Source organism: Perissodus microlepis, chromosome 20 (assembly GCF_051167445.1).
Source record: "Perissodus microlepis isolate ML-2025 ecotype Zambia chromosome 20, ASM5116744v1, whole genome shotgun sequence".
NCBI lineage: Eukaryota > Metazoa > Chordata > Actinopteri > Cichliformes > Cichlidae > Perissodus > Perissodus microlepis.
Genome location: NC_140480.1, coordinates 26,678,959 through 26,692,173, shown reverse-complemented (window position 1 = coordinate 26,692,173; position 13,215 = coordinate 26,678,959). Strand labels below are relative to the sequence as shown.

General features: G+C 37.6%; 1 protein-coding gene across 2 annotated transcripts; it reads right to left on the bottom strand.

Moving 5' to 3' along the window:
• Positions 1–53: 53 nt before the first annotated feature.
• Positions 54–12,724, bottom strand: LOC146364688 (sodium-coupled neutral amino acid transporter 3-like). 2 transcript variants are annotated; one of them, XM_084918071.1, is made up of 16 exons: positions 12,445–12,724; positions 8,542–8,608; positions 8,297–8,381; positions 8,082–8,197; positions 6,969–7,042; positions 6,788–6,880; positions 6,603–6,684; positions 6,410–6,492; positions 6,129–6,187; positions 5,907–6,041; positions 5,621–5,700; positions 5,431–5,531; positions 5,157–5,281; positions 2,855–2,999; positions 1,835–1,938; positions 54–1,717 (listed from the first exon to the last, which is right to left on the bottom strand). In XM_084918071.1, exons 2-16 carry the CDS (start codon positions 8,580–8,582, stop codon positions 1,613–1,615), a joined length of 1,428 nt encoding a protein of 475 aa, XP_084774197.1. In that variant the 5' UTR covers positions 8,583–8,608; positions 12,445–12,724; the 3' UTR covers positions 54–1,612. The 2 variants fall into 2 exon arrangements, with proteins under 2 accessions (XP_084774197.1, XP_084774196.1); XM_084918070.1 differs by lacking the exon at positions 12,445–12,724 and adding an exon at positions 10,336–12,420.
• Between the last annotated feature and the right edge of the window lie 491 nt (positions 12,725–13,215).

Sequence of the window (13,215 nt, the reverse complement as noted above, 5' to 3'; positions counted from 1 at the left end):
TAAAAAAGAGACGATTATGTACAAATAAAACACATTTTATTGACAGTTAACAACATTCAAATTAATTTAAAAATGTACAGGATGAATTACAATGTTAACAGGTCTCTTAGTCACATTTTAAAAACAAAAAAAGGACTTCACTAATTCTTGCTTAAAGAGGACCCACTGTGCTTCGTAATTTGAGTATATCAGTCTATTAGAACAGCTTTGCATGCTTCATTTGAAATAATGCTTAGTGGACTTTACTGCAAGCCCTCAGATGGTCCAGAGCACCCAAAGTCCTTTCAACAGACTTCTTTCTGACCAACTGTCCTTTGCAAACAGAGGTTTTGAACAGCAGGTGGTTCAAACAGCAAATAAAGATCTTATGCAGCAGCAGCTAAAAACTGTCACAAATAAGGAAATGAGCACTTAGAGCAGTCTGAAGTCCGAGCTTTCTGCTCTCAGGATTACTTGGACTCGCTAACCTCAGTACTTGAAACTTGTTTAAGATGAGCACACCCCTTGTAAGAGTTATGTATATGACTGAGATAAAAACAGTAAAAGCATAACAGGTCCACTCTGAAGCCATTATTGAACACAATGAAAAGTTTCTGGTACTGATTAAACATACACAGCATTTATAACACTGGATGAATTCATGTACAACTTTAACTGGTCTTTGCCAAGCATGTTAAAAAAAAGAAAGAAAAAGAAACACTCTTTCACAATGTGACATAATAAATAGATTCTTTGGTTTGCAATTATGGATGTTCAGGCTCACATAAAAACTTTGTTTCGGTTTTCACAAACCTCTCACACATGACTGTCTGTTTGACCTTCATGAACAGCAGCAAAAAACAAAAAAAAAGAAATCCCATAAATTGCACCGTATTTTGCCAGGTCACTGGGAAACTTCACGATGACCATAATTGTGACAGTAATTTTTTTTAAATGGATGAAATATCACATTAAACGCATTGATTAGAATCCATGTTAAATTCACTGAAAACATTTTTGATCATAAGCAGTTGTTTGCGTGGAACTGCAGACTAACCCTCGAAGGTCATAATTAGCTGAAAAGGTAAAGTTTGGGGAAATGGCAGATTTGTCAGTCATAAAAGTAAAAGTAAACCATAGCTGACAAATGTCTCAGGCAAAGAAAATATTGCCTTACAAAACTAATACATGTAAGTTCTGTAAAATCTGACATGGTAGGGAAGTAGATTTGTGAAATGTAGACATTGACTGAGCAATTCCAAGGAACTGTCCACATCCAAAAACGGAATTTCCACTTTTTTTCCTCATTCAAAGCATTTGCTGCAAATCTATATATGACCCCAAACAAAATCCTTAGTTTGAGCTGTGACAGGACTGATCGAGGCAGAACACTTTGCTTTGTATTTTCATACATTTGTGTTCTCTCCTCCGGCACAGGACATATCGTCTGCTCCATCACATGTAAAAACACTTTCCTGTTTTTTTGATGTAGGCGAAGGCTCTTCACGTTATCCGTCATCTTGTGTAGTCAAACTTTCTAGTTTGGCTTTGGATGAGAAGATGGGGCTAATTTAATGAAAAAGAGGGCTTTGGTTGACGTTCTGTGTGCAGTACCTCTGTTCAGTTATAGCAGCTAGTGCCCACCTACACTTTGACTCTCTCCAGTCACCCAGTCAATGATAATAAATGACAAACTCATGACCATGAAGACAAATCCCAATGCAGCGAAGCATATGGCCTGCAGTAATAAAGGATAAGAAAACAACATGTGTATTAAGAACAGATAAAAGCTAATATATGGAGATTAACATGACCAAGAACAGTTAATACCATCTTTGATAGAGGAAGGATATACCTGAATCTTAGATCTTGACCGCAGGGGTTCCTGGTCTTCAGGAACAATTCGGATATAGAAAATTGCGGGTAGGATGAAAATGAGGCTGGGGGCGGATGTGGCTCCTGTAGATGATAGCACAGAATAAATAAGTGAGTTTATTTATTAGAAATAATTCATAGCATGATTTACAGATGATCTAGTCAGTATAATAAAAATATTTTACTAAACTTTTTTATACTCAACCATAAAACACATTTTTGTTCATCAAACAGCCAAGAATAAAAGGAAAATGACATCTGTTACAGTTATGTGAAAAAGTCCGTTTGAATGTAGACTATGAAGTCCTGTAAAAAAAACTAATTATACTCTATGTACACTATGTTGTTTAATTTCACTGAGGTTAGTAGGCATTTATTTATGCATCCATATTTTAGATGGGTTGAGGTCTGCATTTTGACCTGGCCATTTTAGTTATTTCGGCTGTAGATTTCCTGGTGTGTTTGGAATCACTGTCGTGTTGCATGAGCCAATTTGGGCCAAGCCTTATTTCAGACAGATGGCCTCATATTTGATTCCAGAATTCTCTGGCATACAGAGAAGTTCATGGTTGGCTCAGTGACTGGAAGGTGCACATGTCCTATGGCTGCAAGCCCAAATCATCACCCCTCCACCACCATGCTTGATAGTTGGTATGAGGTATTTGTGCTAATATGCTGTGTTTTTGTTTTTTGTTTTTTTCAAATACGGCACTGTGCATTATGGCCAGATAGCTCCATTTTAATCTCATCCGTCCAAAGGACATTGTTCCAGGAGTCATTTGTTCCGATGCATGTCATGTTGTTATGTTCTTTAGAAAGAAGAGGCTTTCTTCTCGCAATTCTTCCAAATGATCCATATATACATATTTTTTCTATTTGTACTATCATGAACTTAGAGATTTATGATTTTAACCGAAGCTTGTAAAAAAAATCCCATATAGAGTCAAGAATAGCCCCAATTTCGGAACTGAGCCGTTGCATTTTTGCTGTGTAAACATACCAATAATGCCAAAGATGTCACGGATGGAGGGCACCAGGATAACAAGAAGATTGACCACGAAGAGGAGACAAAAGGCAATGCCAGTGTGTCTAACCCAGTGGAAAGGCTTGTCAGCGAAGAAGATCTGAAGCACGGCCTTGCGGATCTGCAGACAGTAAGAAAATGAAGAATATTAAGACTGATAATCTTTTAAACCTGATTTAGGTTCATTGCTTTAAGTAGTATTAAATGAACAGCTGTTAAGAAGCTGTTGGGTAAAGTCAACTTTATCCAATCTTTTAATGGGTGTTTTCTCACATTTGCTAAAAAAAAATAGTTTATTATGTTGAAAATCGAGACCTTAACATAGTTTAAAGTTTCAGGTTAATGAGGGACATTCAGAAGCATTTTTCTACCTCTTTAACAAATAGTTAAAGAGTGGGTGAAATATGCTCAGCTGGATACTACTTTCATATTTGTATATTTAGTATTAAGCTAGCTTAACCTTTAAACTAGAACCAGCTAGCATGTTTTTGTGAAAAAACTTGGCATTACCTGTAGAGCTCACAACAAAAGCAGGCTTGTTGGTCACAGTAGTTCCCTGTTTAAACCACAACTTACCATTTTTGCAGTATGGTTTTTACGCAGCTAAAAATAATAATACAACGTGGTAACTAGCAAGCTGTAGCTGTACAGTAGCTGATCCTGGTCACAATCCTTAAGCAAAGGCTTCAAAGATGTCACCCTCCCTTCATTTAGCTCGCTACTATGTCAGTCTCTATAATTTAACTCTAAAGGGCTTAGACTGCTCATTCTTAAAATTCCTACTAAAATGTTTTATTCCATTAAAGAATTGTCTGTCAAACAGTCAACTATTAATACTTCTTAAATTAGTTAAAGAAGGTTAAGTTAAAAAAAAGTCCTTATAGTCAATACACTCCTGAAAGTGAAAGAGTTGCTTTGAGTTTCATCGTTTCACTGTGGCACAGCACTGAAAGAGTCAAACTTTTTCAGTACATTAATTATTTTCATTTGGCAGAGCCAGTTATGTGATGCAGAGTCCACATTAGCAGTTATTGATTTGTGATGTTAGGATTTTATGGCTGAGATAGGAACACTGTTAGGAAGCAATACAGAAGTTAGGACTATAGACTGCTTAATGCTATGTGTCCTTGTGTTTACTATGAACTTGCAGCATAATTCTAACCTGTGTGAACCTGGGTAAAAATTGTCCAAAAATATTAAAGTTTTCTCAGGCCTATCTAACAGATAAGTTTAAAAATGAAATACTTCAAAATAACTGTTGCCTTGGAGTGCCACTGGGCTCAATACTGGGCCCAGTATATTCAGGTCAGTATCATTTACTCACACAAGGAATCATGAATCACCTCTGCCTCACTCACATGATGCCAGTTATAACTGTTACATAGACAGACTTGAAAACTGATTTAATAAATAGCTACAGTGTAATATCTTTAGGTTCGTTCAGATGTCAAGGGTGATTATGTTTGTTGTTTGTTTTTACTTAGCCAATGGTCTGTATATTTCTTTAACAATTAACTAATGTAGAAAATAGTCAATTACCAGACTAATTGCTGCCCTTCTGTTAGTTTTATTCAATTTTTAAAATCTATATTACTGCATTTATCTTTGTATAATACACAAAAACTCTATCTCTCTGTGTGTGCATGTGCATATGTCTGTGTTTTTTTGGTCACCACCTAATCTGACATGATCAAGAGCTGAACAGCCAAACCTGACATACAGGTAAAACTTATCATGTTACCTAGCAACTACCTAGCCACATATATAGATAGTATAAAATACGGATGTAGCTTCTAGGATAAAAAAAGAAGCATATTTTGCAGAAGCGCTTTAAGCCAATTCCTGATCTGAATGCCACCAGATGGCAATATATGTGGCTGCAAAAGACTTAGTCCTATAGTAGTCTATGGGAAAACTTCTATCTTGACCTGTGTAAAAACTTCCCGGTTCACTTTTTGTGCTCAGTCACTCATTATGGTCATATTGAATTAAAAAAAAGTGAATCTTATTCAGACAGGGTTTCAAAATGGAGGATTATCTATCTATCTGTGAAGTTGTACACTCATTGGCTAAAAATTTGTCAATCATGCCATTACACATTTTTATATGTGGACCCACAGTCACACCCACTTTAATGTCCCTATAGCATCATATGAAAGCATATGGAAAGAATATGGAAAGTTAAGCCTTTTGCTCCTTAAACAACATCTTGTATAAACGTTCTTCTTCTTCTCTTTTATGCAATTATTATCTTAAACTAATATCACTGATGTCTTACCGGGAAGAGAACCACAGGAACAGTCAGAGTTACAGCTACAAGCACAGCCAAACGTACACAGAGGATCAAGACATCCAGTGGGTCCACGCGAATATAGGTGTGTAACAGCTCTGACTCCACAGCGCCTAGACACAGAGAAGCAGACAACCTTTTACATACAGTATCTTGCGTGGTTTCCTTCTTTCACAATACTGTAAGTTAAATCTCACAACACTTCAAAGCAGAATAACAAAGTGACCATTCACTTGTATAGCCATGAAAGGTCACATCTTACCATAAAAAGTGAGGTAACCAAAAAGAGCTGTCAGCAGATACATGACAAACATGGCCAGGATGGAGATGTTAGCAACATTCTGCATGCGTTTCTTGGTGGCACTAGAGTAAAGCAAAACAGATAAATTACAATAATTTGTCTTGAAAACTTACAGTGTGAAGCAGTAAAAAAATAAAAAATTAAAACTTGCTTTCGGAGCTCAGTGTAGATTGGTAGCACTTCTGGGTGGCAGACAAAGGCAAAAGCCAAAATTGGGATGGTGTATGCCGTCTACAGCCAAAACACAGCAAAGGTCAGTAACACAATTATGGTTGCTATATTCTTAACGCTGCTGTTGACATAACACACCTTAGTTTCGTTGACTTAATACACTCTGGTGCAAAAAATATAGCATGCTGTGGAAATCATTAAATAAAAATACACATGACACAGCAGGAAACTAGGCACAGGCACCGTGAAAATGTTTGTTCACTAACCTGTGGGTTCATGGTAAATAGCTTGGAATCACAGAAGCCATCTGCTGTAGAATCAACACTGTAATGGTCAGCAGCAGTTTTGTTATGATGATCATCTGCCAGTGGACATGGGATGTTGAATTTCTTGTATATCACCTGGGGAGACATGCTCATAGCTTAATCAAAGATAAATATTTAACAGAAGCGCGGTGGGTTATATTGTATGCATCTTTAATGTCTCACCGAAATGAGAAAAAACACCATACAGGAGAGCGAGAAACCGCTGGTATAGCCAAGGTAACCTGGATCGCAATAACAGCACAATGTTAACGTTATTCATGGTCTTAGACAGTAGAGAGAGAAAAGGAGGCAATAATGTCACTTTAATTTAATCAATGCAGGATATGAAAACAAGGCAGAACAAAGGATAGTGTAAACATGATGCAAGTAGGGGAGGATGAGTAGTAATACTAATAATTGCAAAAAAAAGAAAAAGAAAATGTGCAACAGAATGAAAAACATACCAAGGTGTTTCATGAGTGCTAGAGGAAAGATGATGAGAACACTAACTATGATGATCAAGTAGTTTCCATTCAAGAACCACTCTCTAAGAGACAGTCAAAAGAACAGATGTAAAAAAAAAAAATTAGTGTGTTCCTAAACAAAAATGAAACTGATTTATGTGACTCTAAGTTAGAAAATTGCTTTCACACTCACCCCGTGTTCTCCTGTTTACCGAAGAAAGCTTGAATAACCAGTGGGAGCTCAGACTTTACGATGAAGAGATAGCTTGACATAGCTGAAAAGAAACCAAAACAAACGTATTTTGCGTTCATATTTATATATAGTTTTATGACCGGCGTCAGAGGTAAATGAAATGGAAGGAAAATTTACGACATTACCTCCAATGTTATGTACTGTTATGATGACAGCAGCCAGCATCTTCCCTGGGTGGCCAAAAGCCCGATTTCCAAGCTGCTCATAAGCCCGGATGCCTGAAAACACATAAACTCTGTGTATCCGTTCAAGCTATGAACATACAAATTGCTCTGTGGCTACATGCTTGGTAATTCTCTGCCTTACCCACAACTCCAGCACTTTTTAGCAGAAGATGAATTGAATATGCGGACAGAAGAGCAATGCAGACCAACAGGATTCTGAAACACATAAGACATTTACATTCTTTTAAAAAACATATTCACAAAACTATTCTGTTACTCTGAAGTTCTTGTGATTGTTGTCATTTTGTTTTTTAGTTGTTGTTTTTTCCCACTCACACAAGAGAGTTTGGCTTTGAGAGACTGGCTCTCCAGTCAGCCGTTACCTCCCTTCCCCCTGCCACATAGCACAGGTCTGATCCAACCAGGCGTGTCTTGGATCTGATCAGTGGGGTCTATATTTAACCACTCAAGTCTGATTTAGAGAAGCCGCATGTGCATGAGCTCTAATGTACAATCTGACAGGTCACAGTTTGCACATTAGAAGTTGTATGTAGCTGTTGATGTACACCGATAGGTCACGGACAGAAACATCAGTTATCCCCTTGCCATCACACAAACCTGCCCAAACACAAATAAACACAAAGAACAAGATGATACACACTGGTGAGGCTCAACTTCTGGCCTTATAAGGACCCTCTATTAAATATATCCCATCTGTATCTACTATTGCAAACTGTGACCTTACCGTGAAAGATAAACACAGTTTAAATAGAAAACAAAGAAACCATTCTCCACAGAAAAGGAACAAAAATGATCTTTAAAATAAGAGAAAAGTAAAGACTGTTAGCTTCTAAGAAAAACTATTAACTCTCAGTCCTTTGAAAAGTAGACTAAACAAAACGACTTCAGTTTGCAGAAACCTTAGCTGTGTCAGTCTATAGTTTATATGCCCAAATGCTCACATGATAAACAGCCCTGCTGTAGCCTCTAGGAGAGCACACATTCTACTTTACCCAGTTACTAAATATAAATCACAAGAAGCTGAAATCAATCTGCTGTAATTCAGTTTGCAAAAAAAAAAAAAGACACAATTTCAGCACATCAGTGTGAGCAAATACATTCTCCTATATGAGTGGAAACATATACACACACACACACACACACACACACACACACACACACACAGGCATGCATAGTGACAAAGGGCACAAAGTTCAGCGAAAACTGGGGTTTTCTGTTTGGCTTGGAGACTCACATAAAAAGCAAGATCCCTGTGTTGGACATTGCATAAGCCAGTCCCAGGATCCCACTGCCCATTATGGCATTACTGAGGTTAAAGATGGACATGCCAAACGAAGTCTTTCCCTCGAACTGCAGCAAGAGGACAACAGAGGATGCCATTTGAGTTCATAGACAGAAATAACATAGTATTTACTGTATTTCAGTTTACTAAAACAAAGAAGCACTCACATCTGTAAAGTGGGTTTCTTTCTTTGCACCAGGTTTATGTGGGAGAAACTCCTCCTGCTCGGCCAAGGCATCGATTGGATCAAACCTGCAACCAAAGATTAAAAGTGAGCTAAAACTAGGAAGTAGAATGAGCTTAAAAAGCTCTAAAACACTCACATTTGGTAGACGAAATTTAGAACGTCCCTGAGTTGAATTTTGACCCGATTACTGTGATAAGATACACCCAATCAGTCCCTAAGTCTTACCCATCGTCTTTGCTGTGTCCGTTCATCTTCTGAAGCTCCATTTTGGTTGGGTTGGTTGATGTAATTGCTGAAATAAAAAAAGAGCAGTTTTCAGACTTTTAAATAGACATATTCACATAAAAAGTATTTGCCTAAATTTGGAAATATTCATGCTAGCAGAGGGTATGATGACAACTCTAGTTGTTTTTACTCTGCATACATAACATTCCAACATGGTCCATGCACCAGTCTTCTCAACTTTCCATTATTTATGAAAAAACAAAAATGTGCAGGTTGACCTCGTCGTGTGCTTTTGTACATTGCATCTTATACATTTTCTATGATATATGTTGAAGTTGTTAGATTTAATTCTGGCTTCCTAAAGCAGACTTTGTTGGTGTTGTTTAATTGTATGGTCGTTTTCTGGAGGGAAGATATGGTTCCTTAAAAAAAACAAAAAACTCCCAAAAATAACTGAGAATGAAGGAGTTGCTCGGGAATGTACTTTTAAAGAGAAACGACTAGATTGTTGTTCTTGCAAAGGACAAGAAAAACTAAACAAAAATCATTGTAAACTCTTAATTTGGAGTTCTCCATCCTACATAATATATATAGATAAAGTATAAATGACAGCTAAGTTGATTCACAAAATAAAATTCCCGGGAAACTGGCGCTTTCACGTAGGGCGCCATTCAATTTTATCCTTGTGTGTAATTAAAGGCTTTAAATAACAAATGTTGTTGTAGGACTTATGTTGCTCTAATCTGCCATGAGCCACACAAAGCTGGCATGGAGACACTGCACTGGGAATTAGCGTAGGTCTGTGCTCCTGCCACAGGGTCATGAGATACTTCTCCTCTCTTTCAGCCAAACTGCCCTCAGGGTTTTCACATCTGACCCCTAAGGTCAGTCTTGCGCTACATTTTGCCATTCCTTAAGAGTTTCACACAAAACTGGAATTTCACATGTCCTACGCTCAGCACTGAAAAAGCCTGTAGATGTGTAATAAACCATACACCTCTGAGCTTGATAGCAGTGGGCAACTGAGCTAAACAAAGGACTGCTGTGTAAATGGCGCTTTTTAGTCTAAATACAGAGTAGCCTTTTCCCTCACATTGGCCTCAAGTCAGCTTTGGTTTGAGCAACTTTCTTTAGCCACATACCCACTAACTTTCCCATGGCCCATAGCCAACACACACAACCAACAAACCAACGACTAAATGTCAGGGACAGGCTTTCAAATGGTGGGGGAAACCAGCTGTTCAATTTCTGGTATCTTCACTTAACAAAAATTTGTCTAAATTAGTTCATGACTTACCACAAAACTACATTTTTAACTCAAATTTTAAAGACTTTTTTTTTTTATTGCAACAAGCCTTGTTGCAAAAGAGTGTGTGAAACCCAGCGCACCAGCTGCTTGTTCCACGTTTCAGTTTTCACTGGCCCTCAGAGCAGCTTTTCCACAGAGTGGGGAAAAAGCTTATAACAAGAAAAAATACTTCTGAGTTTTTTGTCCTTGTTTTTATTTTACACCCAAGCTTCTCCTCTGCAGGGAGTTCATCTTTTAGTAATTACTAAATATGTTTAACTGATACATGAACCCATCTATGGACAACCTTTACAATGAGAAAAATCAAAACATATCAGGTTAAACATGATCACACATATATATTACTGTATCTTAGTATCCAGCAGCGCTACCACATGGCTTTTGTCTGATGCAAGACCAGCTCACTATTGACAGTTAGCCCTTCCCTTCTGTTCAACATGTACAAGGAACTCACTTAAAGGACACGCATTTTTGCTCCAACTCACCCTTGCGATTCCCAAAGAAAGCTAGGTTTCTTTTCTGAATATTAACAGAATAAATCCTTGTGTAGATTCATTCAATTTTCAGACTTCTAGTGGTTCTATGTAGCTTTGTTCCTAGGAGTCTCACCAAATCTTCTTGATAGTAAGGAGAGGAGAGAGTGAGAGAGATTAGTGAGGCTGGGAGGGAGAGCTGCAGGAAATGGGAACACCCATACTTAACCCTTTGTTAAACCAGCAACACAGGTACTGCTGACGTTGGAGAGGCTTTGTAGGGATCCTCTCACCAGGTGGTTGCAGTGGAAAGGTGTGAACAATAGTGGGTATAGCAAGGCAATAAATCACATGTGGATTTCACAGAAAGTCAGTACTTCAACCCTTCCACTAATCCCACATACTCATTATTCAGAAGGGCTTCTGGTCTTTAAACAAAAGCTCAGCCGTGTTATTGCAGAGTATGCAAGAAGAAAGGTGGGTGTCATCTCTGATGGGTTTTATTATAGCTTTAACAGATATTCACTAACAGTTTTCCTCCCCTCTGGAAGTCATGCAGATTGTAATTAGCTTAGGAGATAAGTGCTTATTTAAGACTGATCACATGTGGCGGTGCTTAAGAGTGGATTTGTTGTGTGTGCGCTTGATTGAAAACAAACCCTGAGACCTGAATTCAAGCGTTACCGGAAAAGAGCACGTCATTAAAACATGACACATTTACAGAAGGTTCTCACACACTTCAAACACCTCAGAAAGGTGAATATTTTCACTTTGATCAATAACAGAAGACATCCCTGTCATTTATACATGTATGCAGTGATCAGCAAATTTACTGGATCACCACCAAATGGAAGGTTCATAAGAAAGCTAACCTAAACTAAAACGTAAAGGAAAACGTGTTTCTGTAATGTGTTAATCCACCTGTATGCACAAGCTCTAAGCTCTAAATCATATATTTAATGCTAAAATTCCATTATTGCTGTTATTAGTGAATTTTCAAATTTCACTGTTTTACAAAACAGCTGAAAAGTAGTATGCCATTTTTTTGTTGATTTTTTTTTTAGTAAAAATGCCAAACTGCAGTTATTTATTCACATTCCCGAAGAGATAAAATGATGTGGTTTAATATTGCTTGCTTGGTTGAATGCTTGATTAATTTCAGACTTTTCAGAGAAGTCCAATGTGCCAGCTCAAATTTGGGTATAAAAATGTGAATTCAGTTTGTTATATTCTTGATAAATAGCACTATAACTTCTTAGTTTTAAGGAGATTTTTGAGAGATTTCTAAAAAAAAATTTTATGACAGGCGGTCTAATACATTAGTTAAGCACTCTATGTCACCTAAATGAAGTAATGTAAACATATTTTGAATGTGGTCTAGGTGTTACCAGAACTAAAATGTCATCTCCTAAGAACTGTTTCGGTTGGTTGATAAGATTCAATGTAACTGGCATATAAGCTTTACACGAAGAAACACCCACATTTCTTTATCTCACCATGACACACACACATGTTGGAACATATCTGTTATATAAGTTCATATCTTCTGACGATGCACACCGCTTTGTTTTAACATCTCTGAATGACTTGTTTTTTGCATATTAAGAAAGCTGGATAAAACAGACAAGGTCACTACTTTTTAGAGTAAAGAGCGGGTTAGAAGATCAGAACAGTAAACGAAAGCAATGAATTTGCGTACAAATACAGTGAGTGTTATCTTTGTAGTGAACGGAGCAACTATCCTAGGCAACTATTATATTTGATGTAGAAAATGCTCAGTGAGGTGACATTCTGTGCTGGTAAAATCATGCCCTGAGCATTTAACTTTATGTTTCTTGGAACAAAAAGTCAAGCAAGCATCTGCAGCCGAGATGATCTCTCATTTCATCTAGTCATTTAAATTTCCTCTGTGCTGTGACGACCAACACGTGCGCAGATGACAATAGAGATACAACCTCATCTGAAGGGTTAAAGCAGAAATGTGCAAATGTTATTTGTTTTCTTGTTTCTGTAATGAATACTAATAGTCACCAGTAGCTATAACAGCAATTTGCTAGACATCTTTTGCCGTCTTAGAATGGGAAGTCGAGCAGCTCACATGTCTCCAGTCTTTGTACTCACCTAATTACAGTTAGAAGGAAGATGAATGTATTGTGTCCAGAAAAAAGTAACAGGATAAAAGTTCAAACTTCCTTGGTTCAAGTCCAAAAGCAGCTTTTCACAGGGTCATGAGCTCCTCTTTGGCTCTAAGAGCAGAGGGAAAAAAATGGGGGAAGGAGCGACATTGCAAATGCGCGCGTAAAGAAATTTCCTCTTCTCAGAAGCCAAGGCACTCCCACACTGATCAGGGTATGTGCTGTTACTTTATGTAGCATTTGGACATTGATACTTTCTGTTCTACTTCTTTTTTTTTTTTTTTTTTAAACCTATGGAATGGTTTGCCACATTGAAGTAATATTTCTACTGTGAACCCTAAAACTGATTGGTAAAAATACATCTGATACCAATTTAAATACTCCACTTCCTGGCCTGCATAACAGTTGTTGTAATACGGTCATGCAGCTGGTAGTGTGAATAACACGTGCTTCTGTGGAAAGTTACATTTCATTTCAGCAATGCATCTACTCACTACTGTTGCCATCTAGTGGGTATAAACATATTTTTTAATGTTAGGAGAGTCAGAGTCAGGGGAAGGTAAAGAGATCTGGAGAACATGCAAACTTCACACAGAAGAAATTTGAATCCAGGACCTTCTTGCTGTGAGGTAACAGTGCTAACCACCAACCTAAGTGCACAAAAAATTATAACTAACATCTTAAAACGCATACATATTATGTGACACAGAAACTAAAATGGTGTTAATACACAGGCCTGTCTCAAGCTGTCGGACTA